Source organism: Hirsutella rhossiliensis (genome assembly GCF_020360975.1).
Source record: "Hirsutella rhossiliensis strain HR02 chromosome Unknown scaffold00003, whole genome shotgun sequence".
NCBI lineage: Eukaryota > Fungi > Ascomycota > Sordariomycetes > Hypocreales > Ophiocordycipitaceae > Hirsutella > Hirsutella rhossiliensis.
The window spans coordinates 6514345-6531095 of NW_025408669.1; the positions used below are offsets into that span (position 1 = coordinate 6514345).

General features: G+C 58.9%; 7 protein-coding genes across 7 annotated transcripts; 3 read left to right on the plus strand and 4 right to left on the minus strand.

Moving 5' to 3' along the window:
• Nucleotides 1-307: 307 nt before the first annotated feature.
• On the minus strand, nucleotides 308-1219 carry HRG_03928 (uncharacterized protein; the record flags this gene model as incomplete). Its single annotated transcript, XM_044862399.1, has 2 exons — nucleotides 308-1135; nucleotides 1193-1219. The coding sequence occupies 2 exons, from the start codon at nucleotides 1217-1219 to the stop codon at nucleotides 308-310; spliced, it is 855 nt and encodes a 284-aa protein (XP_044723425.1).
• Nucleotides 1220-4410: 3191 nt separating this feature from the next.
• Nucleotides 4411-6459, minus strand: HRG_03929 (peroxin 8; the record flags this gene model as incomplete). Its single annotated transcript, XM_044862400.1, has 1 exon — nucleotides 4411-6459. One exon carries the CDS (start codon nucleotides 6457-6459, stop codon nucleotides 4411-4413), a length of 2049 nt encoding a protein of 682 aa, XP_044723426.1.
• A 332-nt stretch (nucleotides 6460-6791) lies between these two features.
• Nucleotides 6792-7278, plus strand: HRG_03930 (putative transmembrane protein; the record flags this gene model as incomplete). Its single annotated transcript, XM_044862401.1, has 2 exons — nucleotides 6792-7099; nucleotides 7158-7278. 2 exons carry the CDS (start codon nucleotides 6792-6794, stop codon nucleotides 7276-7278), a joined length of 429 nt encoding a protein of 142 aa, XP_044723427.1.
• An 802-nt stretch (nucleotides 7279-8080) lies between these two features.
• Nucleotides 8081-8905, plus strand: HRG_03931 (isoprenylcysteine carboxyl methyltransferase (ICMT) family domain-containing protein; the record flags this gene model as incomplete). The annotated part of the gene is made up of 1 exon (XM_044862402.1): nucleotides 8081-8905. The coding sequence occupies one exon, from the start codon at nucleotides 8081-8083 to the stop codon at nucleotides 8903-8905; it is 825 nt and encodes a 274-aa protein (XP_044723428.1).
• A 243-nt stretch (nucleotides 8906-9148) lies between these two features.
• Nucleotides 9149-10836, minus strand: HRG_03932 (MBOAT, membrane-bound o-acyltransferase family domain-containing protein; the record flags this gene model as incomplete). The annotated part of the gene is made up of 5 exons (XM_044862403.1): nucleotides 9149-9202; nucleotides 9263-9375; nucleotides 9438-10437; nucleotides 10494-10534; nucleotides 10587-10836. The coding sequence occupies 5 exons, from the start codon at nucleotides 10834-10836 to the stop codon at nucleotides 9149-9151; spliced, it is 1458 nt and encodes a 485-aa protein (XP_044723429.1).
• A 1280-nt stretch (nucleotides 10837-12116) lies between these two features.
• HRG_03933 (polyadenylation factor subunit 2) lies at nucleotides 12117-14452 on the plus strand (the record flags this gene model as incomplete). The annotated part of the gene is made up of 4 exons (XM_044862404.1): nucleotides 12117-12192; nucleotides 12630-12745; nucleotides 12800-14024; nucleotides 14085-14452. 4 exons carry the CDS (start codon nucleotides 12117-12119, stop codon nucleotides 14450-14452), a joined length of 1785 nt encoding a protein of 594 aa, XP_044723430.1.
• A 512-nt stretch (nucleotides 14453-14964) lies between these two features.
• HRG_03934 (DNA/RNA non-specific endonuclease domain-containing protein) lies at nucleotides 14965-16002 on the minus strand (the record flags this gene model as incomplete). The annotated part of the gene is made up of 1 exon (XM_044862405.1): nucleotides 14965-16002. One exon carries the CDS (start codon nucleotides 16000-16002, stop codon nucleotides 14965-14967), a length of 1038 nt encoding a protein of 345 aa, XP_044723431.1.
• Nucleotides 16003-16751: the final 749 nt, after the last annotated feature.

The following is a 16751-nucleotide window of genomic DNA, read 5'->3' on the forward strand; positions in this document are numbered from 1 at the left end:
AGTTCCCGCATCAAAGTATCGAGGGATTTGGCTAGTATCGCTTCCCTCGCATGATGCCGAGTAAAGGGTTGGCGCTTGAGTTATACGCCGCACCAACAGACGCTCGTACGATATTTGCAAGGTAGTTGTTTACCAAACAGCTACGTCCAACACGGATATATAAAAAAGAAAAAATATTGAGCCCGTGAGCAGAAAGGTTCTCGCTTTCACTTCTGCTACAGACCGCACAGCTTTACAATTCCCTCATGGCTTGTAAATGATGCCACCGCCCTGGTCCCAGCCGGTGCCCTGCCCCTGGTCCCAACACTTAGTAGTTGCTGCCCTTGTTCTCACGCTTCTCGTGTCCACGCTCCTCCAGGTTCTTGCTGCCCAGCATGTCACCAGCCTTCTCCATGAGCTTACCCATGGTGCTGTCGCTGCCACCTTGCTTTTTGTCACTGCCGTAGCCTGAAGAGCCATACGAGTCTCCTCCAGAGCCGTACGTGTCGGTGCCACCGGTACGGCCGCTGGATCCGTATGAGTCGCCGCCACCTGTGCGACCACTGGATCCGTAAGAGTCTCCCCCAGAGCCGTACGAATCGCCGCCGCCAGTGCGGCCGCTGGATCCGTATGAGTCGCCGCCACCTGTGCGACCACTGGATCCGTAAGAGTCTCCCCCAGAGCCGTACGAATCGCCGCCGCCAGTGCGGCCGCTAGATCCGTAAGAATCACTGCCACCAGTGCGACCACTGGAGCCGTATGAGTCTCCCCCAGAGCCGTACGAGTCGCTGCCGCCGGTGCGGCCGCTGGAGCCGTATGTGTCGGTACCCCCGGTGCGACCGCTAGAGCCGTATGAATCTCCTCCGGAGCCGTACGAGTCGTTGCCACCCTTGCGGCCGCTGGTGCCATAGGAATCGCCGCCGGAACCGTACGAGTCGCCGCCGCCGCCGGTGCGACCGCTGGAGCCGTAAGAGTCTCCTCCGGATCCATACGAGTCGCCTCCGCCGGTGCGGCCAGATGAGCCTAGACCGTCATTGCCTCGGCCAGAAGATCCGTACGAATCATCGTCACGGCCAGAGGAGCCGTAACTGTCGTTGCCTCGACCAGATGAGCCATAGGAATCAGTGCCTCCGGAGCGGCCCCCCGAGCCGGTGTTCTGTTATAAAACCAGGTCAGTCGAGCTCGTATATAAGTCGGACCGAGGGCATCTCACGTCATCGTCGTCGCGGCGGTAAGACATCTCGACAAAGTAGAATGAATGCGAAGGGGGTATCTTTTTGTTGTAGACTGGTTGGGGATGAGTATGACGTTCAAAGTATTAATTGCCAGGGGCGGAAAGGCTTTCTATTTAATAGACGGCGGGATCGTAGCCGTTTGGAGGTCAATGGACATGTGTACATGACCGGGACACGACCCAGAAGCGAGTCCTCGTTAGATGACGTCCTGGGAGAAGGCGTAGGCGCAGCAGCCCAGTCCAGCTGAAAGCTCTTCCCCACAGTCTCCAGCTTCCCCTGTGTCAAGCGCGCAAAGAGGGGTCGGAGAACCCGTCTGGACCCATCATCGGCACATTGGCCCGCCAAGCTTTCCCTGGGTGGGCAAAACCGGTTTCGGACCCTTTTCCGCCTTTTGATGCAGAGTAGGCTGTTTCGAGTACAGAGGACGGCTCTGGCGGATGCCTCGTCGCATTCCATCTGGCCACTGCCATCGTCATTCTCTTGCTCCCAACCTGTGGCCGAGAGGTGGCCGAGTGACGGGGTGTGCAAGGCAATGATGATGTCAAGTTGGGGCGATCGGCAAAGCTCCAGGAGAGCTTCGTCATCTCCCGGAAGACGGGGGTTGGCCTAGATCGAAACGACGCTGGCGGGGCACAATGGAGGCCTCCATCCAGTCAGGCCCGTGGGCAACATGGTGGCTGTGAGTGGGCAACGGTGGGTCTGGAAGGAGTCGGAAGCCGGATGGCAAGCGGGCGAGCTTGGCTTGCTCGGGCAGGCCGCACACCATGTCGCGACAGCGTCTTGCAGCTGATTGGGGACGATGCAGAATGCCGCACGCACGCCAGTGGCGTCTGCAACAGCAAAGCTGATTGCTCGAGTCCAAGGCGTGCGCATGCGCCTGCGTATGCAGCGCAAGATACAGTATGCATGTTGCGCTTGTCAGTTCTGTCTTCTTTCTGGCTTTTGCCCTCAAGCAACGAGAGCGAGCATAGGCGCCGCCGTGGGCATGTATCGGGCGAACTGACGGGCCGAGCTGAATCTGAGATGCTGGGGCGTGTCTGTGGCCGGCGGTGCCACGGCTCCAGCGCCATGCCGGACGGGGAAGCGTTGCTTGGTGGAAGGAGACCACGGTGACGAGAATGAATGGAGTCGAGGCCGAGGGTAAGAGCGAGGAAGCGGACTGCACGGTGTATTGCACACTGTGACTCAGCTCCGTCTTCTTCTTGCTGCCTGTCGGTGGTGAGTTTGTCATCCACACCAGAATGCACCTTCCGACTAAGAGAGCAATGATAGGTGGTTCTCAGGCATCACACGTGAAGATGACGTAAAAGGAACACCATGGCGTATCACGACTCGACAAGCTGCACAGTATACACACGGTATGGTCCAGAGCCAGACTCGACAGCCTGCCGTGCGAGCCTTTTTCCTTCGACACTTTTCGCTATGCGCTTCCCGTTGGCACGATGTAGCGAATCGGGGTACACGTAAATACAGTTTAGTTGTACTGTACATACCAAGGGTGGTTGACGATTTGCAGACAACTTGAGCCTTCAGATAGGAAGAGCAATTCCATTCGAGCCCCGAGTCTCGTCCTCTCCGCGAGGCCCTGCAGGAGTGCCGGCCCGTACACTGCATCCTCCGAGACTCTCGTTGAGCCGCTCCAGGCATTCGCAGGTACAGTATCCGCCTTCTTGCCCTCTTCTCGATACATCGCCCTTGCCTGCGCAGTGCGGACGTGAACCCGTGTTGCCGTCGCACCGCACCGACTTCCAACACGAGTCTTGATCCTGCCCATCGTTGTTTGCCTGGGGCTCGCAATCCACGACGCGGCACCCACAACGGCCCCGTGGATACGTCGCCCAGGCGTCGTCCTTGACGCACCGGGCAAACGTGGGATAAATGTTGCGATGCTGCTCGGTACAGTTTACCAGCTCAGTGCAGTACTCATGAGGGTCCGGCTGGGTTAAACACCCCTCGCCTTTGGAAGCGCATCCACAAACACCCGGATAATGTGGATAGAGCGCTGTTTCTTTTTTGCATTGAGCCTCTTCATCGTCCAAGCACTGGTGGTACGGCAAACAGTCCTCCATGTTGCCGCACGGCGCGGCTAGACACACGCATTGGTCGCCGACACAGGCAGGATATTGTTGCAGCGAGCGGTAGCACTGGCCCTCCATGGCAACGCGGCAGTCTTCAAAGCCTTGAGGGTCGCCTGGTTTGCAAGGCTCAAAACCTTGCTGACCTGGCTTCAGCCATAGAAGGGGATGACGCGGCGTCGAGACGGCAGACACACTCGTCGTCTGCGCCATGCCAAAGCCCGGTGACGTTTCTGTGCTACTGCTGGTCCATGTCTTGATGGCCAATGGATCACTCGTGCTTGATGCCGAGCCCCTCGTCAATGTCGAGTTGCCCCTGTCAATCTTGCTCGACGCCCCAACGGCTAGCACGTCGCTCGTGCCGGGTGAGGAGCTAATCAGTAAGCCACTTGTGGACGATTCCAGGGCCAACGGGTCGCTTGTAGTAGACACAGAGTCTATAGATGAGACTTTCATCCAAGAGACAGGCGTTACAGAATCTTTCTCCGTCAAAGGAAGCGACGTAAGAACACCTGAGCTCGTCCACGAGGAGGAAGTCATATCAAATGACAAACTCCTCTGCGCCTCGTCCGTCAAAGGTACAAGCTCATCGGTAGACTCTGATTGTCGATCCACTGATCGCGTCGAGTCCTTGGTGGTTGATGAGCTGGCATGACCCGATCTCGACAGGGATGTAGTATGGCCGCCCGCGGCGGTCGACGGGGGCCACAACGTAACGGCAGTCGCAGAGCCCACGTCGAGCATCGCCGTCGTGGACGACTCGGCGATATCGTGTATGCCTGTGAAGCGCGATGTAGAGTCCAAAGAGGAGCCAAATGCCACTGCCTGTGTGGCCAGCAGCAGTATAGGGGCCGCGCGTAGGGACCATCGGCCCATGGTGATCGAACCAAAGAAAAATACCTGAATGATCGGCGCACGTTCTGGCGATGAGTTCGGAGGAGAGATGCTAGATGCTAGGTCCGTCCGGTTCTGGGGTCGAAGCGAGAACTTATATCGGCACAAGCCGTCTTGAATCAAGGTGGCTGTGACGGGATTGAGATGATAGTGATTCAGGACAAGGCAAATCACCAACGCCGGAGTGGGTGAATGGTGTCCTGAGATACACTCGTCATTGCATCGACTCAGAGCCGACTTGACTTTTCGTTTGCACCGCCAATCGCGCCGCTCATCATGGTTGGTTCGCGGGTGCTGCCAAGCAGGACTGCCTCTCTTCCACCTTTTGTTCCCCACCATGCGACTCCAATCGTAGACCTCTCGACGTCCATTTCGCCGTTGACGAGAACATCGAGAAACCGTTTCATGACAGGCCCCCTTAGACTGGGATCCGCAATCTCCTTCATCATCTGGGCCGTGATTCCGAGCCAATCTTCGACCAGCACCAGGGGCAGGAACGGCAATGAATCGACCAGCGCCATCACCAGAGCGCTCTGTTCCGAGAGCGGGACGTCTTCTTGCTGAGAAGACGAGCTATTGTTTTGGCCCAGGAGTGCGGTGGAAGCGGTAGGTATATTGCAGCGGAGCATCTCGAGCAGCGTCTCGGATAATTCAGGTCTCATGGCTGCAATCGGGAAAGGGGGCGATACGATTTCCATGACGGTCTTGAAAGCAACACGGAACTGCCGCGGTGAGATGTGATGGGGAAAGGACTCGAAGAGCTTGACTATGTAGAACGGAGTAATGTCGATGGTGAGGGGGCTGTGCTGAGGACAGGATAGAACCGACAGGATGGCACTATGGGCTGATTCGAAGAGCTCGACCCCAGAAGGCGACAGTGACCCATTGTGCGAAAGATATGCTACTGCCGGCTCGATAATCAGGTTCTGGCAGGAACTCGCCGACAGAGCGAGAGGGAGATGCTCCGCCACGTTGAGATGGAATAGATCCAAGGTCCTCTGAAGAAAGGACGCAGGGAAAGGAATTACATCGGCGGCTCGAGTTTCTCGCAAAAAGACTTGGCATGTCGCTGGGTCTCGTGAGAGGACATCGAGCGACGTCAGATAGGAAAAGGTGTAGACTTGGAAAGCGTTATTCCCGTTGCGGGACGAGATGAAGAAGAGGTTTCGAAGAACGTGTAGCGACTTGGCGGCAATGCCCGGAGCCATGCCGTTGGCCAGCATGTTTGGATCTAGCAAGCTGCGAGATACAATGGCCTGAAGCACGGCAACAGAGCCAAACATGAGCTTTCTCAGAACCTGCCAGAGGTGGGGCCAGGTCGTTTGCAGCGTCTCGAGATCCATGCGCGTGCCCTCAAAATCGGGGTCGACGCCGCTGAGGGCGATTCTCTGCCATGCACTGAGGACTCTGCCAGTAAAGACCAAGAGGGCGTCCTGCGCCTGCAGCACGGCGGCCGAGTCCCTCGCATGCTGCACTGCGAAGCCGGCGAGCTTGGAGAGGGGGCCAATGTTTGCCATCAAGGGCTGCTTCTCCAACTCCTGGAGCATGCGGTATGCCGGAGAGTTTGCAGGATAGCTGAGAAGGTGCGAGGCATTCTCCGTGGTGTCGTTGCCGATGGCCTTGAGAAACTGTCCGTCGCAGAAGCCTTGATCCCCGGTAAAGGCCCAGACAGCTATGGGAAGCAATGCGCTGCAGTTGATGCGGGACCGGTTCCCGTCTGAGAGTAGGGGAAAGGCGAAGTTGAGGGCCGTAACTAGCGACGCAGACGCAAGCAGCCCATCTTGAGCCGTGTGCTCGAGCGCAGGATTTGTGGCGGTGACGATGGCTTGCTCGAGGGCGCTCCTCAGACTCCAGGAAAGGGATCGCCTGCCGTCGCCTTCCATGCCGACAAGCACGCCTGTCAGGACGAGGAGGTGTTGCCATCGCCGCGACCGGTCATCGGCGCCCTTGATGACGGCGCGCGCCCACTCGTCGCATCGTAGCCCGCCCTCGTGTCCCGGCTCCTTGTGCTTGGCGTCGTCGGTGTCGTTGTCGCGCACGCGCGAAGCCGCAGTCCTGTAGATGCCAACGATGCGCAGGGAAAGCCGCGGACCGTCCTGTCGATGCCAGATGGCGGGCGCCGTCAGCAGCTGCGAGGTCAGGACGCCGAGGTTGAGCGGGTTGGAGAGCCGAGACAGCAAATGAGCAGTGGTGCCGATGATCTGGTCCGTTTCGACGGGGCCGTGGACATGTTGGTACCGTTGAAGAACCGTGTTCAGGAGCCGGTCTGCAGGCATTTTGCAGCTGTTGGAGGCGAAGGCGGCATCGAAACTCGTCTTGCTATGCCGCTGCGAGTTGGAAGAAGGAAGGTAGATTTGAAGCCCACTGGTCGAGGCCGCAGCCGGAGTCCGTGTTGGCAAAAGGTACAAAGTACTTGCGATCTTTTGCCGAGGCTTCAGGCCAGGGTGGGTCGCCCTACACGGTAGTACTCGCAACCAGCATCGCGTCGGAACATCACTTAAGCACCCCGTTCGCGCGACTCCGGCAGCTGTTCCATGGCACCCGCGAGGCCGCGCCAAAGGCAGTGTCGATTGCGCCCTCGCCGGGCCGGTTGAAGCACTAGATTGCCATGTCGAACCCGAACAACCCTCCGCCGGGCTACCGAGCGCCGCCGTTCCCATCCCTCAGCACGCCCATGCTCTCCGACAAGACGCCCCAACGACTGCACACAATCTACTACATCGAGGACGCGTGGCGCTTCACGTTGCTATGGACGCTCATCACCTACGCCGTCTTCCATGTGGGAGCAGTGCTCGTGGCCGTCGTCACGCATGGCTGGAAAAAGTCGTCGTGGTCGTACCTCTGGGCGGTGCCGGGCGTCTATCTCGTCGTGGCGGGACTCGAGGCGGTTCTCGCCGGCAGCGTGGTCGGTCTGGTGTGCGTCGCATCGCTTGCATGGACTTGCCTGGGGATTCGAGCTGACTGCTGTGTCTAGGCTTGGCGCCGTGTATAGGGCCGGATACTACGAGATGAACACGTGGATCCCGTGCACCTGGGGTATCATCAACGTCTTGACGTTGGTCATATCGTCCTTTTCGATCCAAGGCGGGCTATGAACGGCATTCTGCCTGGATGATTGTGTTCTCTGCAGGAACCGTCTCGACACGCGACCGGCACGGTGCTTCGTATGTTGGACACCATCCAGCAACGGCATCAAGAGAGTGTCTGTCCGTGAATGGAAAAGCCCGCCCTTTTCTGCACCGTCGAAACTGCCGTCATCTACGGCAACGCCTTTGCGGCACTGTATGCAATTGGAATGATTTCGGGAGCTGGTCTGGGATTACAACGAGAGGCCGTAACCTGATGAGGCCTAGTGGTGGAGCTTTAGCTGCCCCTGATTGGATGCTACAACAGCACGTTCCCACCAGCGTACAGTATATGCTCCTGGTACTGTAGGGAGGGGAGGCAAGAGGGAGGCACTCGCGCTGTTCGTTACGTACGGAGTAGGTAGTATGTTGGGGATCTTGCAATGCACCCCGACTGACTGCCCTGGCCCACTGCGCCACCCCAAAGACTCTCAAGTGCAACTTCTTCGGCGAAAGGCTTCTACCATTGATATTATTCGCTGCAAAACAATCCACTTAGCGTCGCAGCCCTCATCCTCTATTTCGAAACCAACGGAGCCTTTTCTACGCTAGATCAACGTGGTTCTCAGTCCCTCTCACCCACCTGCAGTCAGTTTAGGCTCCGCCAACAAGCCATCGTCATGCCTCGGGTGCGAACCTGAGCATCACTTCAAGGACGACACAGACGACGCAGACGACGCAGACGACGCAGACGAGGCCGGTAGACATTCAGGACCACTGAATTTCTGGATGAGTCGACTTCCTGAAAGTCCGACCTCTCCACACGCCCGGGATGGATCCTACGACCTCTCGTGCTCAGCAGCGACCGCCGCCCGCCGAGTCGCAGTTCCGGCCATATCGGCCTTGGGAGACGGACGCTCCCCCACTACCCGACTCGCCTCTCAAACCCTTCTTCGCCGGCCAGCCCAAGTCCTTGTCGGGCATCGCCCTCCGGGCATTCTGCCTGGGCATTGCCTTTGCCGCGAGTGTTGTCGCCGTCGCCGGCATCCTGCTCTTCACCCACAGCCCGGCATGGCGTGTGCCCTTTTTCCTGCTCGCCCTGTCCACTTTTCACTTTCTCGAGTTCTGGACGACCGCTGAGCGGAACACGCTCGTGGCCAGCATCGACAGCTTCCTCCTGACAGCCAACTGGCCCTCGTACGCCATCGCCCACTCGGCCGCCTTCCTCGAATGCGCCATCGTCAGCATCTTCTTCCCGAGTCGCTCCTGGGCCCCTTTCTACTCCGGTCCCCTCCTCCTCGCCTTCGGCATCGCCCTGGTTCTGGTCGGCCAGGCGGTCCGCTCGGCCGCCATGCTCCAGGCGGGGGCCAGCTTCAACCACCAGGTGCAGACTAAGAAGGCGGGCTCCCACACGCTCGTCACAACCGGCATCTACGGCACTCTGCGACATCCGAGCTACTTTGGCTTCTTCTACTGGAGCCTGGGCACGCAGCTGGTGCTCGGAAACGTGGCTTGCTTCTGTGCCTATGGGGCGGTTCTATGGACCTTCTTTAATGGAAGAATCAAGGTCGAGGAAAAGAAGCTCGTCGATTTTTTCCAAGACGATTACATCGAGTATCGGAGGCGGGTCCCCACAATGATGCCGCTTATAGCCTGATGAAATGGGGCGGTCAAGCTTGGCTGCGTCGCTTTACGTTGCGGATGGACACGGCTGGGGCGAGCTAGAGGGGGTAGACTGTCGTAGGGTTAATCCAAACGTCAATAATACTTTTAGCTTTTAAACAAAGAATAAACATCCTAACTCCATAGCGTATCGAGACCAGATAAATGCACCTCCCTTTCCAAGGGCAGACATTGAAAGCAGGACTGCCTGAAATTACACCTTGGGCTTTCTCCCGGTCTACTTGATGCTCACCGTTTGCTGCATCTCCCTGCTCACGCTCCCGTACTTGGCCTGCCAAGCATAAAAGTACATTAGCGTCGCGAAGGGCTGGCCAAAGATGGTAAACGACACCCAGAAAATGACGTTGCCCACGAGCTTGCCGCCTTTGCCGAGCCTCATCTTCTCCATGGGCGCTGTGATGGCGATGAGAGGCAACTGGAGAAACATGCCGAGAAAGGCAACGCCTGCGGATTGCGCGAGTCAGTCAGTGGGCCACGGAGCTGCGCAGAGGGAGGGGCGGACGAACCGATGACGTTGTGAGTGGGGATTCCGACCAGAATCTCGTGGAGGACGGCCGAGACGAAGAAGACAACAAGACTGGCCATCATGGGGCTCCATCCACGCCCGATCATGGGCATATAGACGTGGCGCTTGAAGTAGGTGTAGACGGGCTTGTTCCAGGTCCGCCAGTATGCGCCCAGGCTCTCGCTGTTCCACCAATCATCGTAAAATACCCGATCACCAAACCGTAGCACTTCGGCGAGAGCATTGAGGAAGGACTGGAAGAGGGCAAAGAAGCCGGCGAGCCAGATGACGAGTGAGATGGTGGACAGCTTCAGCAGCCGCTCAAGGATGGAGGCAAAGTCGAGCGACGCAATCTTATCCAGAGAGTTGCGCAGGACGGGCGCGGCATACTGGAAGCTGGCGAACCAGATGAAGGCGCTCAGGCAGAAGACCTCTCCGAGCCTCTTGGCGACGAAGAGCCACCTGATCTTGTCGGTCCGGGGATAGACGGGTTGGTAGACGAGCGTCGGGGCCCACCAGAAGTAGACGAGGTTGCCAAAGGTGATGTTTTGCGGATACGGGCACTTGGAGTACAGCTCTGGGACGAGCTCGCCCCTGACGGGATGCAGGTACGCGTGGCGCAGGTCGCGGTTGGTGAAGGCGTACGAGGCCGTCTTGAGCCAGACGATGATGGCGTGCATTTCGGTGAGAGTGCCGATGAGCGGGTGGTGGATGTAGAAGTAGACGACGGCCGAGGTCACGACCAGGGCCAGGGTGATGTTGGCCGCATGGACCCAGGCGACGATGAGCCATGTCGCGTGAAACCTCTTGCGGTCTTCTTCAGAGGGACTGGTGGCGCCGTCCTTGAGGCGCTTCCTCGACCCCAGCGCCTGCTGGGCAGCGGCGAGCTCGATGAGGTAGGCGGCCAAGAGATGGCAGGGGATGAGGAAGTAAAGCAGGCCGCCGATGAGGACGTCCTGGCGGCTGTAGGCGTGGCAGCGGATGCAGATCAAGACTCCGTACTGGGGAGGGGGATCAGCAACACGGGATCCCGGGGGCGCATGGGCCAAGTACGGACCTTTTGGATGTTTTCAATCATCAATCGCAGGTTGCCGACGACTGCCAACCGCTGTTAGCGGCGAGCGAGGATGGGCGACACGCCGATGCTTACCCAAGACAATGACCATGAGGTTGCGGAAGCCAATGAAGCTGGGGGCAGCATCTGAATCGTGGCTGAGGCACGAGGGCCTTGTCTGGGAGTGGACGGCAACGACATGGCGATACTTTTTCTGCGACCAAGCTGTCTTGACCCTGTCGGTCACCGTGCCGTTTCGTGGCTCGACCCCGGTCGGATCCTTGCCGCCATGGCGTTTTGTCGCGGTACCAGTCGAGGCCTCGACGCTGGTGGTCGTGGCGGCCATCATGTTGTGTGGCGGCGTCTTCCAATTGGCAGCGTGTAAGAGAGATGCGAGAGAGGCTGACTGACGATGGAGGGACAAGATCAGATGGTGGCAAAGGACAGCTTTCGACCAAGGGGGTGGGGTTTCTCGTTCGAATTCGGCCTCGGTGCGCGTGAAGGGTTAATTAATTACTTCGCAGCAGCGTGGCGACGCAGGTATTGTTCGGCGCCAACGCGAGCGGCGTCTGCGCCTCTGCAGCCTGACCAAGTCTGTCGATGAGGCCGGTGGATGCTCAAGTGGGTATACGGCGCTGCCTGAGCGTGAGGAGAAGACAAGGAACAGCAGGACCGTGGACGCAGTCAAAGTGATGAGACTGGGAGAAAGAGCAGAGGCTAGAAAGAGGGAGGGACAGGAAGCAAAGGGCCCAAAGATGAGAGTATCCAGCAAGAATGCAACCGTCGAGGGAGCAGGTACCCTCTTCCCAGGGACGGCTTGTTTGGCCCCCCTGTGGCGATTGTTCGATTCAATTAGGCCCGAAGAATAGCGTGGCCGAAGGGCGGGGCCAGACGGCGTCAAACTCTCGTCATTGGGATAATGCAAGCGGGCCAGGGTCGGAGAGCACCAAAGTTGTCAGGTACAGTACAGTACAGTGTAGTGCATGTATCTTCTCTTGATATCACGGTGCCTCGGCACGCGCCTGGCCTCGCTTATCTCGTCGTATCGCAAAGTCCCCTTAATCTTATCTGGAGAAGGGACCCGAGGCACCACCCCGTCTCGCACAAGGCACAAGGAGAAGGAGATCAAGGAATTTCCGCATTGCATTCTTGACGCGCTATCGGACCAATGCAGATGCCGAGTCTTTCCCTCTGGGGCTGGAATGCGGCCAAATCGTGCGATTCACTTGTCGGCTTTATTGGTCTAAGCTGTTTGAACTCCCTTTGTGCTCTGTGGAGGTACGGGGCTAATATAGCTACGTACCTACTTGATCTGATTACATAAATACCTAGTTCGCTGACTCAACTGCTGGTCTCGCGCTGGGCCGTTCTCACGTGACGTGTACTCACTTCGCGCATCTGAAATACTCCGGGGAGCAACGCGCAAACGTCCTCTTGGTCGCCTCACTTCACCACAAATGGCGAATCCTCTGCAAACCCCATCGAGAGAACCAAATCTTGCGTGACAGGTGTGCAGTGAGGACCCGCGGTCAATATATATCGGCTTCCCGACAAGCCTGAACGCCTCGCCACGTCCTCACCACGCCGCGTGCATGTGGAGGAAGCTCGACCCGGGAGCTCGCAACCATGGCCCACGAGCCGCGTGGTGATCATGGTGACCGCGGCGGCCATGATGGGGCGTACATGAAGATGCGGGGCCGAAGTAAGTCTGTCGCTGCGCCTCTATTGCCATTCTTGTCCTCTTCGGGGCCCAACCATCACCGCAGCCGTCACAGCTTTGTATCCCACGACATGTCCCAACCACCACCGCTTGGGCCGGGGAGAAAGCTCTCTCCAAGGTCAAGGACGAAATATTCGGCCTTCAGGGAGCTTGAGCCAGCAAATCACTATGGAAAGCTAGCACACGTGGGCCGGAGAGCGGGATGATGGTGGTTCTCACCAGTGAATGATCATCTATTATCCCACGAACCCGCGATCCGTAACGCCCGAGCATTCTTCCGAAAGCCACTCGTCTTCCTTTCGTGAAGCCTGAACCCTTCACGACCCCTCTTTCTCAGTCCACAGTCTTGACGGTGAAACGAACCGATCATGATGCTTCGGGGAAAATGTACTGCACAAGCGCTGACCTTCGTTTTGCAGGGCCGGTCACCGACTACAGTGCCACCGTCGCTCATTGGCAGCGGAATCGAACTGCCAACTACAAGGGTGGCTACACGGGCGAGGCCGAGCGGCCGAGCGTGAGCTACATTGTGGATGTTAGCCTCTCCAGGTTCCTCCAGCGTTCAAGGTCAGGCTGACGGCCTATCTAGATGATCCCACCCGCCGGGCGGCCCACGTCAGCGGCAGACAGCATTCCCTCCAAGCACCTGCATTCATCCTTGAACAAGATCAAGCATCCAGTCAACGTGGTCCGATGGACTCCCGAAGGACGACGGCTTTTGACAGCTTCGACGAGCGGCGAGTTCACTCTCTGGAACGGCACGGGCTTCAACTTCGAGACCATTATGCAGGCTCACGACTCGGCCATCCGAGCTCTGGAATACTCTCATAGCGACGACTGGCTGATATCGGCCGACCACGACGGCCTCATCAAATATTGGCAGCCCAACTTCAACAACGTTCAGAGCATCCACGCGCATTCAGATCCTATCCGGGACCTTGCCTTCAGCCCAAACGATTCCAAGTTTGTGAGTGCCTCTGACGATTCTACCCTCAAGGTCTTCGATTTTGCTTTGGGTCAGATGGAGTCCAAGCTGGAGGGCCACGGATGGGACGCCAAGTCTGTCGACTGGCATCCCACCAAGGGTCTTCTCGTGTCTGGTTCAAAAGACCATCTCGTAAAGCTTTGGGATCCTCGCACCAGCCGCTGCCTCACGACTCTCCATGGGCACAAGAGTACCATTACCAAGGTGACGTTTGAAAAAGTTCGCGGCATGTGCCTCGCGACGTCGGCTCGCGACCAGACGGCCCGCGTCTTTGACCTGAGAATGATGCGAGACATTTGTCTGCTCAAAGGCCACGAAAAGGATATTTCCACGCTCTCATTCCATCCCATCCATCCCAACCTGCTTACTACCGGCGGCATGGACGGTTCGCTCTTCCACTATCTACTCGACACGCCCAATCCCCCCCCTGGCCAGGCCTTGACGGTTGCGCCGTACGACAGTCTGGATCCCACCACCGCCGCGGCCCAGTCGGTCTGGCCCTCGCACAGGTTAGCCTTCGCGCACGACTATGCCATTTGGTCTCTCGACTGGCACCCCCTGGGCCACATTCTCGCAACCGGGTCCAACGACCGAATCACTCGCTTTTGGACCCGCGCACGCCCTGGCGAGATCAACGTGTTCAAGGACCGGTACCACATTGGCGAGGCGGCCGCCGAGGCACAGGGAACATGGGATCGTCGTGGCAACCGTCGTCAGCGGCAGGAGGAAGAGCAGCAGGAAATGGAGGACGAGTTGGACGCGCTGGTTGACCAGGACGCGCTCAAGCAGCAGGCGGCGGGCTTGCCCGGCATCCCTGGCCTTCCCTTGGGCGGGGGCATGGTTCCTGGCCTCGGCTCAGGCGCCGCTATCCCACGACCTCCCATCCCAGGCGTCGGCTCCAACCCTTCTGCTCCTCCCCCGCCGCCCCTGTTTCCTCTTCCCGGGCTCAACGGCGCTCCCCATCCCCCACTGCCGGGCCTGGATCCCAACAAGCCTCCGGACCCGGCACAGCTGATTGAGATTATGAAAAGGGCCGGCGTTCCTCTCCCGCCTCCGGGCGCGTTGCCTCACGGCCTCATCCTGCCCCCCGGAAACGTCCCTTCGCCAGGCAGCTTTCCCATGCCGGTCCAGCCGCCTCTGTTGCATCAGCCAGATGGCGACAAGAGCGACAGCGGCAGACGGCGAGCTCCTCTGCCTAGCCAAGAGGAGAGCTTGCGGCAGGAGCAGCGACAGGGCAAATACACTCGGGCCAGATAGGATGACCAGTTCCGGCGGTGTTGGTGTCTCGAAGTGATTGATACCCTATCAAACGGCGTCAAGGACACTGGAAGAGCAGGGCGGTGGTGGAGAAGACGGCCTTGTTGCGGCGCATGGGTTACTGCTTTACCTGGCATGCTTTACCCTTTCCTTTCCTCCTTCTCCCAATCAATAAACTGGCTTGGTTGAATAAGGAATCTAAAGGGATGATAATGTACATTGATGACGCGCCAACATCTTTCGCTGTAGGCCGTGCACGCTTGCGCTCAACTCTAGGTGTCAAGGCAGATTCAACAATCGAAATGCAGATGATCCCGCAAAGCACACGCAGGAGCCGGTTGACCATGACGACCAGCTTCAACGACTTGCATCTCTCTCGCTCTCGCGCTCTCTGAGCGTCTGGTCTTTGCCCACTTTCCTTGGACACTCAACCCCCACTCTTGTCTCCCGTCGCATCTCCTCTCGCATCTCCTCTCGCATCTCCTCTCGCAGTTGCAAAAAGCATCCTCGTGCTATGACTTGGGCGGGGAGATGGCACGCGCGTCAGTCTTGCCAAAGGCCTTTTGCTTATCGGCGTAGTCCTTGATGACGAGGGCGCACGCCATGTCGGCGCAGAGCCTCCTCCGGCGCTGGACGGGCAGCTTGGTGGCAAACTCGAGGCCGCTGGCGCGCTCGACGGCCTCGACGGGGACCTCGAAGTCGGTGAGGGGCTTGTCGTTTGAGATGGGGGCGTTGGGGAGGACAAAGGCGCCAATGGCGACGTTGCCGCCGACGTTTCCGTCCTCGGCAAAGATGACCTTGTAGAAGTGGGTGGGAACGGCGACGGAGGGCGGGCTGCCAATCATCTCGTACTTGACGTACCACTTGTCGTCGACGGGGTCCTTGCGCGGGAGATAGAGAGGCCCGGTGACGATGCGGACCGAGGGATACTGTACGGTGAGGCGGCGGCAAAAGTCCTCAAAGTGGGCCCAGTAGTCGCGGTTGAAGCCCTCGCCGACCTGGGGACACATGTTGGAGAGGTAAAAGGTGTCGTCCATGGCCCTTTGGGACCACTTGGCGTCGGCGGCGGGGACTTGGTGGCCGCGGTCGTAGCCGCTGCGGTAGTAGTCCCTGAGCAGGGCGCGAAAGGGGGCGGGGATGGCGTGGTCCTCGACAAAGGCGCTGTGCCTGCGGTCGGCGTCGCGCATGGCGAGCGAGGCGGGCGTGATGTGCTCGACGACCCAGTGCGGGTTGCGCATGCGGCGGTCGTAGCTGGATACCAGGGCCGACCTGGAGGCGATGTCGGACACGGGGCCGGGGAAGCCATACTCGAAGAGGCCGGCCGGGTTGACGGGGGAGCCGGCGACGGCGGCGGTGGGTGTGAAGGGTGGCGCGGCGACGGCGACGGCCGAGGGTTTCGTCGAGGTTGTAGTGGTCAATGTGGTGGTAGAAGCGACCTGCGACTCGGGTTTCTTCACGCTGGAAGAGCCAAACGAGTAGACGGCTGCGGTGAGGGCAGCGCCGCCTCCGGCACCAAGGGCAGCAAACATGGCGAGAGTGGATTTGGACATCTTGACGGCGGCGGTGGCGGCGGCGTCTGGGTTCGGGCGTGGCATTTATAGGGGGGTGAAGACTGCGGTTTGTTTGCTGAGGAGGAGGTCAGGCGAGAGGGCGGGCAGGCGGCTGAGAATGTTGGAATTGGCAGCGGGATGGCTTGTTGCTCACGAGGAAAAGGACAGATCCAGCGACAGGCCCATGTGCTGGCGGCTGCGGAGGCACGGGACGGAGGGTCGCACGAACTGCTGGAGCTCGGTGGGTGGTTTTTTTCCCTTGATGGGCCGGGCCGGAGCTTTAGCCGCGGTGGGTCAGGGGACCTGCCTGGCACAGCTCAGGGTACCGTGCTAATTACCGTACAGTACAGAGGTACCTAGGTACGCATGTATGTACATGAGTTACGGAGTAATTACAGCTTCCCCCAATCATCAGCTTCTTCTCACCCACAAAACTGCCCTTGGCCCCGCCGAAGCAAGGGATTGGCCATTCCGCTTCGGTCAAACGCGCCCCTCCGCATGGGACGAGGCACAAGACGTCGCTCCCAGGTCACGAGCCTCGACGTCCATCGGGGCACATGTCTGGTCGTTCACCAGAGGGGGTCGCACGAGCGTTGTCCCAGTCTGCAGCTGTCTTTGCAAGTCATTCTTCGCAGCCGACTATTTCACCGTGCTGAAGCCGCTTCGAAATCACAGATTGCAATCTCCACCTGAAGAGACCATGACTTGGCTCAGCAGCCGGTCGCACGCCGCAAAGCAGAGACCAGCGG